This window comes from Hesperophylax consimilis, chromosome 27 (assembly GCF_061612785.1).
Source record: "Hesperophylax consimilis isolate HC1 chromosome 27, BYU_Hcon_1.0, whole genome shotgun sequence".
Taxonomy (NCBI): domain Eukaryota; kingdom Metazoa; phylum Arthropoda; class Insecta; order Trichoptera; family Limnephilidae; genus Hesperophylax; species Hesperophylax consimilis.
Window position 1 is genome coordinate 25,912,456 of NC_142862.1, and position 19,979 is coordinate 25,932,434.

General features: G+C 37.3%; 1 protein-coding gene across 1 annotated transcript; it reads left to right on the forward strand.

Moving 5' to 3' along the window:
- Positions 1-1,088: 1,088 nt before the first annotated feature.
- On the forward strand, positions 1,089-19,175 carry Bap55 (Brahma associated protein 55kD). Its single transcript, XM_089647846.1, has 8 exons — positions 1,089-1,404; positions 2,184-2,323; positions 3,086-3,245; positions 3,363-3,547; positions 14,299-14,430; positions 14,513-14,666; positions 15,209-15,409; positions 17,087-19,175. The coding sequence occupies exons 1-8, from the start codon at positions 1,197-1,199 to the stop codon at positions 17,188-17,190; spliced, it is 1,284 nt and encodes a 427-aa protein (XP_089503972.1). The 5' UTR covers positions 1,089-1,196; the 3' UTR covers positions 17,191-19,175.
- The last annotated feature ends 804 nt before the right edge of the window (positions 19,176-19,979 follow it).

Below are 19,979 nucleotides of genomic sequence, written 5' to 3' on the forward strand. Positions count from 1 at the left end.
TGACTGCATTTGGGTAATTTTTAATTACGTAAATCGAAAGTTCACTTTCGTTCTATAGGATAACAGCTGCAATGATTTTTCTTGAAGAAATTTTCTTTTGTTGGTATTCCTGATATGAGTGGCTAGAATTTTAACCATTTACTATGCAAATACGAGGTAGGTACTATTTTTAGTTTCATCTAGTTGCTCCAGTACATGGCCCACGAGTATTTTAATAGTACACAACTGCAGACCCTGTACAAATTTCAAGTGCGCCCCACTGTTGAATTTTGCAGCCTCCTCTGGTCTCGATCCCCAACATACCTGAAAAAAAAACCTTGACTCTGTGCAGAAACGGGCGGTCCGTTTGATAGATTCCCCAATCTTAACAGGCGAATTACATTCTTTAGGGAACAGGCGACAGGTAGGTATGCTGACCTTGTCTTACCGGTATAACAATGGAAGGTGCTCCGAGGAATTAGCTTCATTCAATGTATGTTCACTGTTGAAATTTGATATATGAGAACGGGCCACTTCTACAACTCGTTCATGAGTTTAACAGCTCGGCTGTGGAACGATTTGCCGGCCTCTGTGTTTCCTCCCTCCTACAACATGTATCTCTTCAAGACCCATATTCACTCCTTCCTCTCCTCAAACACACCCCCACATAGCATCCCTATAGATGACATTAAAGTGGTGTTTTAAAAAAATAAACATATATTAAACTCTTTAATCGTGCAGAGGTTTTTGTCTTGTCGCTTTGGTAGTTTTTGGTGTGAATTGTACTTTTTGTTGTGTCCATGTTCTTCAATTTATTAATGTTGTTCAGTTTGGTCAGGGCTGGCCTTGAGTCAAACGGCGCAAGTTTTTGAAAATTTTGACACCGCATTGACAATTTGGCGCCCGGAGCGGACTGCTCCAATTGCGCACTCATAGAGCACGCCTTGAGTTTGATGGAACCTATTTTTTTTCAATGGTGAATACCCTTAAAAGATATCGATTATAAAAAAATGTAATAAAGATGTCAATTTTTATTTTGGTGTCCCATCACTACGGTGGCATCATTAAAGTCATAGACAAAATCTATTTTAATTTCTCCATGGAATAACTCAAACAGCTGTCAAAGTTGTTGCGTCCTGATGCCGCATTTTGACATTACTTTACACAAGCCGTGAAATAACCGATAATTCCTGCAGTTGTTTATTGGTTTGTTTACCATGAGTGGTCCCAATGGGATGCTGTACGGCGGGGACGAGATCGGAGCCCTGGTTTTCGACCCTGGCCATCATACCTTGCGAGTTGGATATGCTCAGGAAGATACGCCGAAAGCTGAAATCCCGGCCGTTGTGGGCGTTGGACCCGAGTGTACCCCCGTGGTGCCAGACCCAGAGCAGAAGGCACCGGATAGCAACATAACACAAGCCGGTAAGAATACTTTTTCACATTTATTTATGTTTGGGTTTCAGAACATAACCTTACAAAAGTGACAAACACTTTTCGCCCGCCTTTTATGATAAATACGCATAAAACGACATCACTAGCTTTTTTGTTAAAGAAAACCATGTAGTTCTATGTAAAACTTCACTTCAAATGCTGTAAAAATATATAACAAAACAGTCAAATATCCCCTTTGAACGACTATTTGCATAATTTCGGATACATTTTTTGTTCACTTGTACAAACCTTTGAATCAACTTAATGACAATAAACAACAACTTTTTGCATTTACGATTATGAAAAATAGTGCTAATTAATATTATTTTCGTAAATAATAATGTACGCGAAAATTTGCAAGCTGACAAGCCATTTTGGAAGGATACCGATGCGAAATTCTCGTTTGTTTGTAGGCCCTGCCGGTACTGCCAACCTAACAAAAGAAAACACGAAACACATAACGAGAAGCTAGAAATGCAAAAATCTAAATATAATTTATAATAATTGATTGTAAAATTAGCCAACAAATCTCTAATCGGAATCACTCTCTCCTGACTTAGCTGTGGATTCATTATCTGGCCATTTAACAAATTCGTGCACTCTGTCCTTGTGATGTGGAAATGATCTTTTCCAGAGGAATTCTCATATGTATCCTTTGTAGTGTAGTCCACTAATTCTAAATATAAAGACAAACATCCATTGATATTTTCTCCCATGTACAAGATTCCCTAAATTGTTGGATGTTAATTAGTTGGTTTGTTTGTTTCCAGGGTCCAACATGAGGTACTACGTGGACACCACATTCCTGAATGTGCCGCGGCCCGGAATGGACGTGGTGTCCTACATGAAGGACGGTAGCGTGGACAATTGGGACCTGTTTGAAAAGGTGTTGGACTACTCCTACGCCAAGGTGAGAAACATCACTAATACACAGAACTAATTTAAATCCAGTCATATTCAATCTCTTCAAAAAAGCTGTTACATCCGAAAGTGCATATAAATTATACAGGTTCAGATGAATTTAAAAAGTGGACTTTAAACACTGAATTATAGTCATCGATGTTTGGTGGAATTAATGCAATCACATCACACAATCACTTTCTTTATTAGTTTACGATTTAACGGAAGCCCAACAATAATTCAGATCGTGGTATTGACAAATATGAATATGAAAAAATGATGTTTTCTTGACATAAAATGACAACTTTTTCTTTCAGACAATCAGACAATCCTTTTCTTTCTTTCGCTCAAAAACAAAAGAACTCGATTTTTCAACTTTCTAATGTTCCATTTTTCATAAATGTCCATGGTTTCAAACTAAGTACATATTTGGTTAGGAAGGGTAGGTACTGTGGATAAATAGCATGGCGGTAGGAACCAAACACATTTTATATGATTCGAAATTCAACAACGCCCATCATAGTTAACGGCTGTCATGTTACTGCAGACTCTGTACAAATACACCTTATTGTAGACGGTGTTGACTTTGAAGTATGATTTGTTATTTTCTTTGTTCTAGGTGATCAAGTTCTCGAGTTAAAAGTATGATTTGTTATTTTCTTTGTTCTAGGTAATCAAGTTCTCGAGTTAAAAGTATGATTTGTTATTTTCTTTGTTCTAGGTGATCAAGTTCTCGAGTTAAAAGTATGATTTGTTATTTTCTTTGTTCTAGGTGATCAAGTCCTCGAGCGAGTACCATCCAACGCTGTTTTCTGAGGCGCCATGGGCATCACGTCCTGCCCGGGAAAAGCTAGCGGAACTCATGTTCGAGAAGTACAATGTCCCCGCTTTCTTCCTGGTCAAGAACGCCGTGCTGGCTGCATTTGCTAATGGTAAGCTTGTGATATGTTATGTATCAATCTATGCAATCGTTTTCCTCTTGTATGTAAGCGTGGGGCGATACACTCTGTAACCAACGTGTTAATTAATCAACCAATCTCGGTTTACAGGAAAATCCACCGCCCTGGTGGTAGACTCTGGCGCAACACACACATCGGCTGTGCCGGTGCTGGACGGGTACGCACTGGGCGCGGCCTCAGTGCGCAGCTCCCTGGGCGGGGATCATCTCGGCCAGCAGGCGCGCGCTCTACTCAACACGCTCAACGTACCTCTGACGCCCGCAACGCACGTACAGGTACAGGAGAATGGTCGTTATCATTATTATTTTAACCTCTCAGACAAAGACTTTTATTTACTATGTGTTCCTTTGAGAACTGTCAAAACGTGATAATTTTTTGTGTTATTTACGAGTTTTGCTAAAAGCTTCATAACTCACGTTTTGGGAAACGTAGCCTCATTCTAAAAAATGTTTTGGAAAGATTATGAAATCCACTATCGCATTGTGTTGTTATACGTAAATATTTGCGTTTCTAAATATACATTTTATGAAAACGTCAAAAATATGTAAAAATCGCTTACCATTATTTCAAAGCCGTGAAAAATGTACTTTTTTCTGAGTATCATAAAGAAATAACACTTTATATATTGAAGAAATATAATTAAAAACTATTAGTCACCTCAAAATATTAACCGTCCAAACTAAAATATTTTTAATAAATTATTTAGAAACGCAATAAATTATGAACGAACAAGATGACAGATTCAATCGGCTTAGATAATGCACCTCTACGTTCCATAGATATTCTTGAATACAGACGCGTAGCGTTATTCATTATCGATACTCTGTTTTTAAATCATGGCAATCCGTATACTAGTGATGGAAATAAATCGATTTTTGTAAAATCTCGCGCGTTTACGTGAAAAGACGTTCTAATGTCTTGACCGCTATTATCATATTTACGTCTTTTGACGTTCTAATGTTCTGAGTGGTTAATGGCCAACTTTATATACTATTACTAGTGGACCCTGCAATGCTTTCCTATTGCAAAATGTCTTTCTCGAGCGTCTCCGATTTCTTCCACCATTCACTGCTGTACACCACAATATTACTGTTAAAAAACTACATTACATCGAGTTTAATTCGACTCCTTACTTAATTCCGGCTCAGAGATACTACGTTAGGCATTCCTCTGGCGTCCCAGACTTCTTCTATCATTCAAACTGCTTTCTAAACACTCCTGGCACTAATAAGAACAAACTTAGAACTTTCAGTGATATCAGTCGACTACTTTGCGAGTTGACTTTGAGTGTTGCGAGCGCAAACATACTTAGGCAGAATTTTTATATATTAAGATGTAGTGTCGCTTAGTGACTAAATCACCTCAAGGGTTGTTTATATTGAAGCCTTTTCCCAAATAAATGTGTTTTTAATTGACTTTTAAAGTTTGCAAAGCCAGTTTCTTATGTCAGGCTGAATGTTTGAGTCCTGTCTTCAGACTAAAATCCTGCAACATCACTAGAATCTAATATTAGTTAGTCCATGAAATTGGACAGAAAGAGAGAGCAGTTGATGTAAAGTAGATTCTACTGTATAATTTAATTTTTTAATACGGGTCCCCGTACTTGCAAACATAACCCCGCCAAACATCAGGCGAGAAGTTGCCACACTGAAGGTATACAAGAAGGCGCTGCAAAAAAGTGCAATACCTTTGCACGAAGATGTCGTCTCCCACTCGGCATGCCACTTGAAGTCCCGAAAGCCCTTCCGGGCGGAAGGAGAGAGGCTTCTCCGATTACCTCTCACCCCAGAAGATAGGTGGAAACTTGAGTGGCAAACAGCCAACGTCGGAAATGCCCCCTCATACAGGACCCCACCGAGAGACTGCCTGGGTACTCATTGCCTCGCAAAACCTGGTCCGCCATCAATAGGCTATGGTGCTCCCATAGCCGCTGTGCCTACATGATACACAGATGGGGCCTTAAAGAGTCGGCGATGTGTGAATGATGTGTGAAATGTGGTCAACGAATGCCCGCTCCATTCATTCCCCGGCGGGATTTATGAGGTTCACATGGCGACGCCTGAGGCCCTAGAATGGCTCGCAGACCTAGATGTCCTCCTCTGACCCCCCCCCCCCCCCAAACAAAGAAGACTACATAATTTAGAGGAGTGACTTTTGAAAAATTGATTTACATAATTAGTAATATCAAAAAACATTGTTTGAGTTTTAACTATCAATTAATACAGTGTCAGTAAAAAAATCGCATTCAAATTTGACCATGTTACTGTGGGATTAAGTGGCAACAAATAAAAGTAAGGATGGGTTTATTATCTAGAAATAAAAAAATATTTAAGAATACTAAAAATGTATTACCACAAAAAAGACATAATAAAAAAGAAATTAATTAGCATCCTACTATATAATCTGTCTGGCGCAGGGCTCGCATAGGTAAAATGAAGGTGTGATACCAGTTCGTTCTTGATGCGAAGTAGTAGATTAATAGTAATAGAACTTTTTAAGATCTATAAAAATCACGAAAAATATTGCACATCCAAAAACGAAGCACAGAACCACACCAAACGGAACGAATACATTTTATTTAGAAACTACCTAAACTCAATCATAAAAAAACAAAAACAACAATACTACTCTACACAACTACATAATGCTCATAACGACTCCAAAAAAACATGGCACGTCATAAACGAAATCTCAAACAGGAACCAAAAAGTTCATAAAATTCCTCAAAAAATCATTACTGACAATAACACAACCATCGAAGACGCTGAGAGCATTGCAAACAATTTCAATCACTTCTTTACAAACATCGCCTCAACCCTCATAGATGATAATCCCAGTCTTAGCATTCACTCGAATCAAATTCCTCCCGGCCTTTCAGATTCTAATGTCACTACATATGAACTATCTACATTCAACGAAATAACAGAACTTGAAATCTCAAAACAAATTGACAACCTTAAAGAGAAGTCTGCAAATGGCCCAGATAACATTAGCAATACCACAATTAAATCAATTAAAAAGCATATAATCATTCCAATACATCATATTTTCAACAACTGCATCAGGCATAGCATTTACCCCAATGACTTCAAACTCTCTCACATCATTCCAATACATAAATCCGGATCTCAATTCAAAACAGACAACTACAGACCTATAACTTTAACTTCTCAATTATCCAAAATCTTCGAAAAGTGTTTAAAACGACAAATTATGAACTTTCTAGAATCTAATGATATCCTCTCAGCTAATCAATACGGCTTTAGAACCAAACTGTGCACCGATGACGCTATCTTTAGCTTAACCAAAAGCATATACTCTAACCTTGACTCTAACACTAAAACGCTAACCATTTTCTTGGATGTAAAGAAAGCGTTTGACACAGTCAACCACAAAATTTTATTAAAAAAAATCTCTAAAGTCGGTATTAAAAACAAAAGTTTCATGTTATTAAAAAGCTATATATTGAATCGCCAACAACGCACAAAAATAGGAACAAGCTTAAGTACCTATGACTTGACAAAACATGGTATTCCTCAAGGAACTGTCTTAGGGCCACTACTCTTTCTAATCTACATCAATGACCTATGCAATATTGCAATACCAGGTAAAATTCTCTCTTTTGCCGATGATACTGCAATAACAGTACAAGGTAAAACGTGGGAAGAAACAACCAGGAAAGCCAACAAATGTATTGCAACAGTCAAAGATTGGCTTGATAGAAATCTCCTCAGTCTAAATTTGAATAAAACTATCTTTATTCCCTTTTACAATTCCCAAAAGTCATCCCCTAAAAATAATCTTAATCTGAAGTTCCACAACCCTAATTGTAACTTTGCGACATGCTTAAACTGCGAAGACGTGAAATTCGGACAATATATCAAGTATTTAGGAGTTACTATAGACTGCCAACTCAAATGGACTTACCATATAGAAAAGACGGTCAATAAACTGAGATACCTAAGTTACATTTTCAAACGAATGAGCAACATTGTCAATATAAGAACCATGAAACTTGTTTATGACGCGTTAGTGCTTTCATCTATTTCCTATGGAATAATTGCCTGGGGAGGAACTTACAATAATCACGTAAAACCCTTAGAAATCGCTCAGAAATCCATCATTAAAATAATGTACCAAAGGACCAAGACATATCCCACCAACCAGTTATTTCAAGAAACAGAAATCATGGAACTAAGACGGATCTATTGTATTCAATGTCTCAAATTTATATTTACGCGTCCTATCAATTTCACCAAAAACACAAATCGCTCGAGCCAGAGACATACCACATGCGTGTTCACAGTCCCTCACTGCAAAACTAGGCTGGGCCAAAGGCACATCAACTATATTGCCCCAAAATTGTTCAATTCTTTACCCAATTCCATCAACATGTCTCAAAACCTGAACTTATATAAGAAAAATGTTAAAAGTTGGATAAGAAATAATTTCGAAGCGAGTAACTTTTTTCTATAATTTAAGCCATCTGTTTCTAAATAACTAAACTACCACATGTCTCTCTGTAAATTAAAGATTAATTTCTTTAAATCAAAGAAATATATACATGCATCTATGTTTTATGTGTGTGTGTGGGTGTGTGTGTGTGTGCGTGAGTGTGTGTGCGTGTGTCTGTGTGTGCGTGTGTCTGTGTGTGCGTGTGTCTGTGTGTCTGTGTGTGCGTGTGTCTGTGTGTGCGTGTATCTGTGAGTTTGTATGCACCTTTATTCGAGGACCTTCACAGGCCTCTAGACCCAGAATCCGAGGACTCACACGAATCCGAGGACGTCCTCGGATTCAAAATGCGAAAAACTGAATATGTACCTATAATCTATGCGTTCTGATTGGTCAACTGTCGAAATTTTGGGCCTATCGGAGAGGGTCCTCATTTTCGTGGCGAAAAATATCGTGTTTAATTTGGCAAGTGTTTCATTAGTACGGATGTGTGACCACCAGGGCGGCGCCGCTAATGCTGGAAATCACACACAGACCCTAAACCGAGGACTCTCTCAAAGTCCTCGGTTTCGTGTTAAAAGGTGCCGATTGCCGGAATGTGAACACCAGGAGGCGCTGCATGCTCGAGTGTCAAGAAATCTCACCTACGCCCTCAACCGAGGACCCGTCGTTCGAAATTCCTACGTGCATGTGTATATAATAAGTATTGCACTATTAAGATTGTGCCGACAAGGAATTCAGTTTTTGACTGTTGAAACAAAATTCAATATTGCGTGTAGTTCGTATTGTGAACCATGTTCTGTAATACTGTTTAATTTGACGTACGGTATTGTAATATTTAATAAGTAATTAGGACACCTGATCAAGTATTTGATTAATGCGCGTCATATATTCTTCTTTCACTCCATTCTTCGTTAATCCGCTCTATGACCCTATTACCTACACCTCACAAAAACGCCTTTGTCTGAATTAAGGACAAGGGAAGAATATCGCCACCTGGATGGGTGATGTTATCAAGCGGGTTAAGGAGGAGCTGTAGGAAGTGTTTTATTAATGCGGATCTTGAAGAGTCGGAAAAAATTACCAAACGCAGAGTAACATTATCATCAAATAAAACATACAAAATCGTTAAAAAAAAATTATAGTTTTTTAGGTAGTCTGACAAAAAAATTAAGACAACAAAGTCGTTTATAATTAAAATTATTGAACCAATATAATAATGATTTAAAACAAATATATGCCAAGAATATTCTTATACATCATTTTAAACACAGAAAATCTCCCAATGAAACTCGGATACATGACACAAGAGCCTCAAAAAGGATATACGAGATAAGAAAACAAGACAAATGGATATAATTAAATTTAGTGCAAATCAGTAAAATATCAATACGATGATTCAATATATAATACTGCTCTTAGCCTGAAATGATAAATAAAAGAAACTATTTATTTATTAATATAAACGCCATAATAGGCTGTAACATTAAAGTGATACATTGTATTATAAGTATGCAGTGGTACACAGAAGGGAAAAATTATTTTTAGTATTAAGGACAAAATAAGAATGTGAGTACTTAGAAATATTATCGCTGAAATGATACAGTTGTTATTAGAAGTACACTGAGATAATGTTGAAAGAAAATAAAAAAAGAACTATGTACTTTTGTTATTTTGATTGATTAATATAAGACATAATATAAAACAAAGTATGTATGTATGGAAAATCTAGTATTTAGATACAGGATACAATTATTTAATGTGGGTTACATAAAAAAAGAAAAAATATGAAGTACTCATAAGGTAAAGAATGTTATAATAATATAGAACATTTTATGTAATTCCTTGGGCCTCGACAGTATTTTGTGAGTGGTTTAAAATATTGCCGTTTTGTAATAAAATCCCAATAATAGAATATTTCTAAATATATCCGAAAACTAATAACCGTTTTGGAAAGGTTATGAAATGTCCTTTCAAATTTTATAATTCAAAATAAATATTTAATTTTAAAAATATAAGTATTTTGCATGCCAGCATAAGGAAGTTTTAAAAATGACTCATCTTACGATTTTTGTAACTAAAATTACTGATAATGAAAAAAAACGCATTCATATTGTCATCTCAGTTTTTGTCGTGCCATATAAAAAATAATCAATATAAAATGCTCAAAGTACATAATTATTTTTTCAAATAGCGTTTGGAAACTTAGGATTCGTTTATGTTGGACTTCTTAATTATATTAAGTAAATTTTTAGATTTTTTTATAAAGCGTGATTTTTTCTCTTTTCAACACCGTTAAGATCATATCCTTACCATGAACCATGAAAGTAAGGGAGATACAACGATTTCTATGAGACATGAAATTAAAAATGTGTAAAAAAGGTGACTTGTTTTTAAGTAGAATAGATCAAAATTATTAACATCAAGTATATCTATTCATACATTCGCATGTTTATAATTGAGTATTGAGATTATTATGAACTTTAAAATTATATTTGTTTGAAATGTTTAATCAGGTATTGTTAAATCAAGGCTATCAGTTGTAAGAAGAATTTTGGATTAAAAATCATAATTTTGGAAAATCATAATTTTGAATAAATTATAACATAAAAAAGTAAGTGTGTGCTCACAATTTCTGCGTTATAAACCAATAAAACAGAATAAATAATAATTTTATTTACTCGTCAGGTATATAACATTATAATAGAGATTAAAAAAAATATATGACGAGTTGTACCTATTAAAAACCAAGGATAGAAATAAAACTACATTCAAAGATGTATACGTTATGTGAGGTAATCTACATAACTAGGTACCTACAAATAAAAACATAATAATATATTTTTTTTAAATCAATATTTTTTGGCAGGAGGTTCATTATCATCAATATTTAATGCAATTATGTAATTTTGTGAATACGTTTTCTCTTGATCAATTAAGACTTGGCTGGTCGTCCTGATTGAATCCTTCCTGTAGCCGCATGATAGACCCTTTCTTTGCGGCGAGCGATCGATATAGGTTGTACATTAATTTTTCGAGATCTTTGCCGACTATTTTTTTTCCACAATATATATATATATATACAGGGTGTCCGGAAACTCGTAGTACAAGCGGGAAACTGGTGAATCTACATCACTGGAGTCGATTTTGTAGTATATTTTTTTTATTTGAGCTTTCGTTATCGAGTAAATCGAGTTTGAAGTTGATTTTTTTTTTTTTTTTTTGTTTTTAATCAAATTCTTATAAATTATTACTGAAGATCAAAGTACCCAACTAATTAAAACTATTTGAAAGTAAAACAAATGAAGAAACTCGAATTTGAAGCATTATTTTGAAATCACCCTTCATTTAACCCGGTGTAATCATAAAATATTTCTGCTCTGCAGGGTTAAAACATCTGTTATTCAACCCTAAACACCAGAAAAAACTTTAACCCTAAAATAGCCGAAAAATATTTTTTTTTGGTTTTTTTTTTTTTTTTTTGAAAATGCTCAAATCAAAAAACTTTATGTTTTTTTGGGTTCCCCATGTGGTGTAGATTCTCCAGTCTCCCGCTTGTACTACGAGTTTCCGGACACCGTGTATATATATATATATATATATATATATTTTATAGTAATACCGCACAAGAGTCCCAACTCCTCCCGTCTGGAGCCAGTGAGACTATGGTATCCCCAATTGGAGTATGTTGTGAGGCTGAGGGTATTGGGGAGGGGAGGGAGATGGGGAATAGGAAGGTGGGGAAGTACCTGGCTATTCAGATCTGGTCACCAAACACGGCTAAAGCCATTTCAAGCAACGTTTCAATTCTGAATGGTGGTCTTACACCAGGGCGATACTGAGAGTATCTTCCACTCTGGAACGTGCCGCAAATATACTATATATTATTTAAATTAATTAATTGTGAAATAACACAAATTAATCAAATAAAATTTATTTGCGCACGCCGGGTTCGAACCCACGACCTTCGGATCTGTAGTCAAAAGCGTATACCACTAGACCACGCCGGCATAAATGATAGTATACTCAAATTAAGCTTTGACAAATCACATCCAAACTTGGTGAGAATTTTTGTATATTGAGCATTTGAATTCCTTTCCAAGATATTAGTAATTCTTTGCCACTGGGCTTGAATATTTCAGGCTAGTAGCAGTATTATATATCAAATCATCGTATTAATATTTTAATAATTTACACAAAATTTATTGCATTCATTTGTCTTGTTTTCTTACAATTACAAAAGCCCACTAGGGCGTTAATAAATAATAAATACCTAATAAAAAAGGTTCCTAGATTATGCGTTTTATTGCCCATCCTTAATACATAACAATTTACACATACAAAAAATGTCTCGAAATAAACATGGATCCGTAGTGCTCAATTAATGCGCATGGTAATTATAAACGATTGGACAACGCATGCCTCGTATTGAACACGGATTTGGAAAAAGAAATGGCGTTACAAACCCGTATTCAGTAGGAGGACGCGTGCCTCGTATTGAACACGGGTTTGGAAGGAGAATGGCGTTACAAACCCGTGCGGGTTTCGAGGCAGTACTGCCTCCTATTGAACACGGAAAAGGAAATACGCCACCGGGCGCGCGGGTGGAGGGGTGCATTGCCTGTCGGGTGTCAGCCGTAATGATCTCTTACCAAATTCATATATTTAGATAGGCAATTCAATTTTATTTTGAACCTTTTTTTAAGTTTAGTGCAAATTTATATTTTAAATAAAATATTTAGCAATACGATGAGGCGTATACTTTTGTTGCCTGTTCACCGAACGAGCGAACGTTAGGACGAGCCGCGACGCTTCCAAGATACGTGTAAGAAATTCGTTCCACACTATTTCGAGGACCCAAGACCTCCAAAAACTATAGACCACTAAATCGAGGACCTTCCGAGATCCGTGTATTTTACGTATGTGTAATCCTGAATACGTGGACAGGCCTCGGATATGGGAAGTCCTCAGTTACCGGCTGTGTATTCCGGTTTTTTGAGGACCGTTTTCTAGGTGCTTACCGGGTGTATGATGAAACCGAATAGACAGCAACGATCACGATTAACTTGAGTATACGTATAAGTGTAGAATACATGTCTACTTTATATAATATAACAGGACCTCGAATTCGGGTAGCCAGTTGAAGTCCTCGAAATCGGGATTGGACAAACAAGGGTGTGTGTATGTGTGTGTGTGTGTGTGTGTGTGTGTGTGTGTGTGGGTGTGTGTATATGTTTGTAAATTTAAAAAAAAAAAAAAAAAAAAAATAGAAACTTCTCTAAAAAAAAAAAACCAATCACATTGATCTCTATAGATACATTTAACAAGTTTAAAAAAAAACTATATTTTAAACACCACTGTTTTATCCTTACACTATAATACCCACGCTCAGGCTTCGCCTTTGTGGGATTTTTTTGTTACTCTTTCATTCTATATTACTATGTATGTACCTGAATTGTATATGTATCAAAAATTTTGTTAATAAAAAAAAAAAAAAAAAAAAAAAATGAATAAATTTAGAAATAACATAAAAAAAAAAAAAAAAAAAAAAAAAAAAAGATTCCGGTTCTTCACAGCAACTCCCAGTTTATAATTTATCCAAAAAATAATCTTATAGTCCAATTCAAAACAGCCTCACGCTGCTGGTCTCCAAAAGGGTTCCTCCAAATCAATGAGGATCGGCAGATGCTATCCGATTCCATCAATCCAATGGTCAATGCTCCATATACAAAGCTGATGCTCACAAAAATTGGCGAATGTGTTCGTCGAACCTCAGCCAAGAGGGATGCCCGCTGCTCTGGGCTGGTGATCAAAGAACGGCGACTGCTTGCAATGCAAATCACAGATCCTTGCTCCCTCAGGTTTGGCAACTCTCTCTCAAGTCAGAATTCCAGGGCTATCAATTTGACCAATAGCAAAATGAAAATGTGTAGGTACTTAAAGGTCCCACACACCAAGTTCGTAGATGCGATGTAAGTAAAGTGATGCACACACACCTTGTTACAAATCTTATATGTAACAACCAATATGCAACAACCAATATGCTCTGTAATGATTTTGTCTACTATACAATGATATCATGTTAATTGTATAACAGGTTTAGGACGAGGGTATTCGTACCATCCCCCCGAGAACCTTTCATTGGATAACCAACACCCCACGCCCTAGGTCACCCCAATTAGTTTGCCATGTTTGGTGACTTAGCAGGGGTGCCCGGATTAATGGGGTGAGGTTTGTCTAGGTCTTTGCGGCGGATGCATTTGCTCACCTACTGCGTGGAAGGTCGGATCGGGAGAGCTAGCTGGACTCTTTCTCGCCCCATAGCCCTGCACCACAGTGGGAAGGATGGATGTCTGTCACTCCTGGACGGTTATCCCCCAGATTCCTACCCATCCCTCGTACCTTTTTCCTATCCAGAACATCCTCTACACAGCATCCCCAAAGATGACATAGGTCCCAAAGGAAATTTTTTTCCACAGCTAATGTGAAAAAAAGTTAGTTGTCTTTGGTATTATAGTATTGTAACTTGTACTGTTTATCGTCATTACTAAGTGATTATTGTCTTCCGTTGCAGACCAAGGAGGTAGTACGCGAGAAGGAGAAGCCCCGCTACACAATCCGCACCATGCCCGAGGGTCTAACGGCCTCCTGGCAGGAGTACATGACCCGGCAGGTTCTCAACGACTTCACGCAGACCGTAGTGCAGGTTAGTTTTATCCATTGTGTTTGTATGTAGCAATCCTTTTTTTATTCCCGGGCATTAAACTATATCCTTTCTTGTATACCAGGTATCGGAAGCTCCGTACGACGAGAGGGTGGCGGCAGGAACGCCGGCTATCCACTACGAACTGCCCTGCGGCTACCACCAAGACTTCGGCCCTGAGAGGTTCAGGCTTGCGGAGACACTGTTTGAGCATCAAATGGTTGGCGCCTCACAACTTGGTAAATACAAACCTTTTTGCTATTTCTTTCTCTTCATCTTTATCCACTCAACCGATGGCTACCTAAATTTAGGTCACATCGCTCTAGCCCTTGAGCGATTGCTACCTAAATTAGGTAGATGATTTTTGTGATTAAAATAGAATCTATTTTGATCTTTCAGCAAAGAGGTAAAATATTCAGTTGCTAGCTTGATTAAGCTTCAGTCTAATTCCAAAAGATGGCAGTGATGGTTCTTTCGTAGAATATTCCAGATTTTATTTAAAATGATTTGAAAACCTATTTCGTGCTCCTAAATTCTGGAGTCTTGAAAGATGTTGTGTGTGTTTATTTTATCCAATTTCTGTTATATAATATATATCAATTTGTTTGTAATTGAATTCTCTATTTAATTAAAGTTCATTTATGTTATGATGGTAAGGAAAGGTAGTAGGTATTGCGGATAAATGGTATGATGCTAGGAACTAAACATACTCTCATTTCTAAATCCAGGGAGGTCTCCGCATCAAAATGTATCTAACCTTACTTGTTTTGTTTGTTTGTAGTTCAAACGGCGGTGGGCATGTGCGATATGGACATGCGTCCCGCCATGTGGGGCTCCGTGGTGGTAACGGGCGGGGGCACGCTGTCCAGCGGCTGGGCGGAACGCCTGGCACGCGACCTGTCCTCGAGAACCCCCTCCTCGGTGCGTCTGAAGACCATCGCGGCCAATGGTAGCGCGGAAAGACGCTTCGGCGCTTGGATCGGTGAGTCACCCAAACAAATTAATAACCAACCACTAACAAAATATTAAGTTTATGTATATGAAAAACATTTATACGCATGACAGTTATTGACAGTCATAGTACAATATAGAAGGAAGAAAGAAAAAAAAAATATAAGATTATGTTAGAAAACAACACAAAAAAAAAATAATACACTAGTACAAAGTTAGTGAAAGAAAAGAAGAAGAAACAAACAAAAAAAACCCGTTAGGCAGTGACCTCGTTAAATCACTGTTAAAATGTTTAATTAGTACAGCTTTGTACAGGGTTTTCCAATAAGAGGTGTTATTTTGATTTTCAATCGTAAAAGATCAATGGTTTCGTTGCTTGTGTGGCACGTAGCGCCGTCTTATTGAAAATAAACGTTGTCCAGATCAATACCATCCAATTCCGGCCATAAAAAACCATTAATCATCTCTCGATAGCGCAATCCATTCACCGTAACTGTTGCTCCAGCCATATTTTCGAAGAAGTAATGTTCAATGACTCCGCCGGACCATAAACCGCACCAAACAGTCACACGTTGAAGATAGAAAGGCTTTTCAACAATAACTCTTGGGTTTTCCGAGCCCCAGATGCGACAATTTTGCTTGTTGACGAAGCCACCGAGGTGGAAATGGGCCTCATCACTCAAGATGATTTGCATTTGATTCACTCAAGTGAATTTTAATAATTTCAATGCGTTGTTGAAGCGTGTATCGTTCCATTTTTATTAATGGATATACATTTTTCTACTTGTCAAATGTCAAAAAATGACACCTTCAAAAGTAACATCTACCGAAATAGCGGGCTATTCAAAATAACACCTCTTATTGGAAAACCCTGTACTTCAATAGAGGCATATTAAAAACATCAGCTATCATAGCATAGAGTTGTATAGAGTATAGCATAGACCAATGGTGTGTATATTTATAACAGAATTTTAGCCTGAAACTGTAGCATGATAATCTTGATCTTATGGTAGGAACATGAAAATAAATCAACATTCTTAAGCTCGGTCCAGACATGTTCTTTTGTCCGTACCGTACCTCCGTTTCGTACCAGCGTCGCGATCAAGAACGCTAGTTTGGACGCCCGTTCGGTACGGTACGGTGGTACGGCATCTCGATACGGATAGAGGTACGCTCCGATCCATCGCGAGTCGGTTTTTCGGCCCGTTCAAAGGCGATACGGTACGGGTCTGCGCCAGTCTGGACGTGTTCGCGGCGTCTTACATCTTTCTCTGTTTTTGAACAATTCTAACTCCCACCAACGTCGCCTTTTTTGTTTTTTTTTCGTTATATTATTGTGAATAACAATGAAGGACGCGCAAGCAATCGTCAAATTCTCAAACACTTCCGCAGTCGACGACATGGTGGGAGGAAATGGACACGCGATGATCGCAGCGACGTTACGGAGATACGGGCTCTTGATCGCGACGCGGATACGAAACGGAGGTACGGTACGGACAAAAGATGATGCGTCCAGAGTTTTTGGATCGCGACGCTGGTACGAAACGGAGGTACGGTACGGACAAAAGAACATGTCTGGACCCAGCTTTAGAATAATGAAGGTCAAAGTGGTGTGGTGAGGTTATCCAGCCAGTTGAGGGCATCATTCAAATACTGTAGACAGTTTCACTCTGCATTCTAGTGATTTTAATAAGAATTTATCTTCTAGGTGGTTCAATTCTGGCTTCCATTGGCTCCTTCCAGCAGATGTGGATCTCTTCGCAGGAGTACGACGAGGCGGGCAAGGGGCAGGTGGAGAGGAAGTGCCCCTAGTAGTCACTCTACTCGGCTAGCTCCGCATCTCCTCCTGTCGTCAACAGTTAGCTGTTACGTAATGACATGGTTATAAAATAAAACATTCAATCAACACGTGTCCATCTAAAATTATTCCGTTGATAGCTCCGTTGTAAGCTCTAACTCTTTCTTATAAACGATACATACAAACGATATATTAATTTGAATACCGCACTCCTTCTAACTGCTCCTCTGGAGCCAGTGTGACTATGGCTTACCCATTTGGGTTGTGTTGTGGTCTTACACCAGGGCGATACTAAAAGTATCTTCCATTCTGGAACATGTCGCAAATATACCCTTTAGTATTTTAAATTGTGAAATAACACAAATTAATTGAATAAAATTTATTGGCGCACGCCGGGATTTTAACCTGCGACCTACGGATTGCTAATCGAGCGCCATACCCCTCAACCACTTCAATATCGCACTGGTTAAAAGAAATGTGTCTTGTAATGGCTTTAACCGTGTTTAGTGAACTTAATAAACAGATACTTCACAATCTCCTTCCCACTCCCATGACTTCTGGCAGTTGGAACTCTTGAGCGGTATTCAAAAACATTTAAGAGAAACAATGCCTTACAACGGAGCTCTCAGTGGCAGGATTATATCTCCAAATCTGTTGGTCACTTTACTTGAGCAAACTTTGAAATTTTTCTTTGTTAATTGTTTTGTCTTAAACTGTTCTGAAAAAATTATCTTTATGTATTCTTATATTTTTTTGTACACAACAAAAAAACTTGGAGGTTTGCTCCTGGAGTAATGTTAAAGTAACAGATTGAACGTTGGTCGCACCTATCGTAGGTAGGATAACAATTAGAGATTCCAATTAAAAAATGTAGAGTATTGAGGTTGCAGAGCGCAATTCAAATTACCCTGGTGGTATCAACATCCTTTTTCTCTCATTGTATACCAACATTGTGGTTGAATAGAATCACCGGTTGCGGCCAATTGAACTCTTGTGTGGTGGTAAAATATATATGTACCTATTAGCGTCTATAAATAAATTTCATCAAACTTTTATTTTAGGAAGCTACGAAGTCTGTTAGAATATAAGATGTGGACATTTAATCTGACAAAGAATTTAGTTTATTCTTATTATTTTATAATAGGCCATTATAGATAGGGGTCAGCATAGATAATAGAAACAAATGGGGCTACGGCATTGAAGTGTGCCGACTGTCACCAAGCTACGACCAAACTGTACAGATTATCAAAGCAAGAAGTTATGTTTGGTGTGTAGGTAGAAATAAAGCCGGGGCGCAGCTGTTTGTAGATGCAAGCAGCAGTAGTATATGGGTGAATCATGTTGGCGACACTCTTTGTGCCCGTGCTTTCTCTCTTGTTTCTATTATCTACGGGGGGCAGGATTTGATGAAACCTAAATTACCTTATAAATTAATATAATTCTGAAACTGTTTGAACTATTTACTAATGAGGTGATCTGAAATTAAAGCATTTCACTTATTCATTGTACCCACTGTTGGGGGTTTATTTCAATACTGCTTCGTAACAGGAGTTGAAGATCAAATTGTTAGAATTGCAGCAGAAATGTATCATCAATATGACATTGTGTAAATGAACATAGTTGAATCGGATTTGAATTGGTCTTTTTTTGTATGGCCATAAATTCGATGACGTAGGAATTTTTTTTGCATGCATAGTGCAATCAAATCTTTAACAAAACCATTGTATATCACCTTCTAACGAAACAAATTTATTGTGTTATTTCGATGTTATGTCAAATTATTGATTTGTTTTGTAGGTTAGGATTTATTTTAATATCGTAAGAGTGAATGCAAATGAAGTGAAGTGTAAAAATAAATAGAATGTAAGAAATAAATGGTTTTATTTTTATCAATTTATCCTACCTACCTACAATTATATGAAGCAAATTTGTCTCAGTTAGAGTGGCGCGAACAAACTGCACTTTCAACTTTTAATGGTGGCTAACTTGCAAACCCAGTCACAATTGCACAACAAAAGGTTATTGCACTTGCAAAGTAGGAAACCTGCAAACTCAGTCACTACTAAAAAAAAGGTTATCACACTTGAAATGGTTGCAAACTTCAAGCCAATATTCGACAGCAAAAGGTTTTTGTGCATGAAATAGCAGTTAACTTCCACAGCAAAAGGTTTTGGCACTTGAAATGGAGGCACACCTGTAAATCTAGTCACTATTCCACAACAAAAGTTTTTTCGCACTTGAGATGGTACCACAATTAAAGTCAATATTTGACAGCAAAAGGTGTAGCAAATAATCTTACCAGTATTAAATACTTCCCTAAAAGGAACTCGAGGATACATGTGGGTAGATTAAATGCTTGCACCAGTAAATAAAACTCTTATAACAAATATAACATTTATTATATAAAATGCGGTTACTAAACACAAGGAAGTTAATAAATGAAGCAAGAGACTCATTATAAAAGGTTATATCTCAAGGCGTGTCGAGATAGATTTCTCGATAGTTAAAAATGCAAGTCATGTCGGTTGAAAATTACGAAAGAATAAATGATGCTATAAGAATTAAATGGGCGCCAGCTCAGAATTAGATAATTCTGAACAAATTTATATATTATCAGAGTAATCCCTAAGAAACTGAAGTATAAAATATCAATCTCAATTTAAAGGCCTCTTACTTATATTCAAGGTCCGCCACGGTAGGCAAGTCTTCAGCACCGTTCTTTGTCACACGAGTCTCGAGCCACAACTGACAGAACAAATTCCAAATGCTGCGCAGCGCCCTTCAGACTAGATCGCAAAACAAA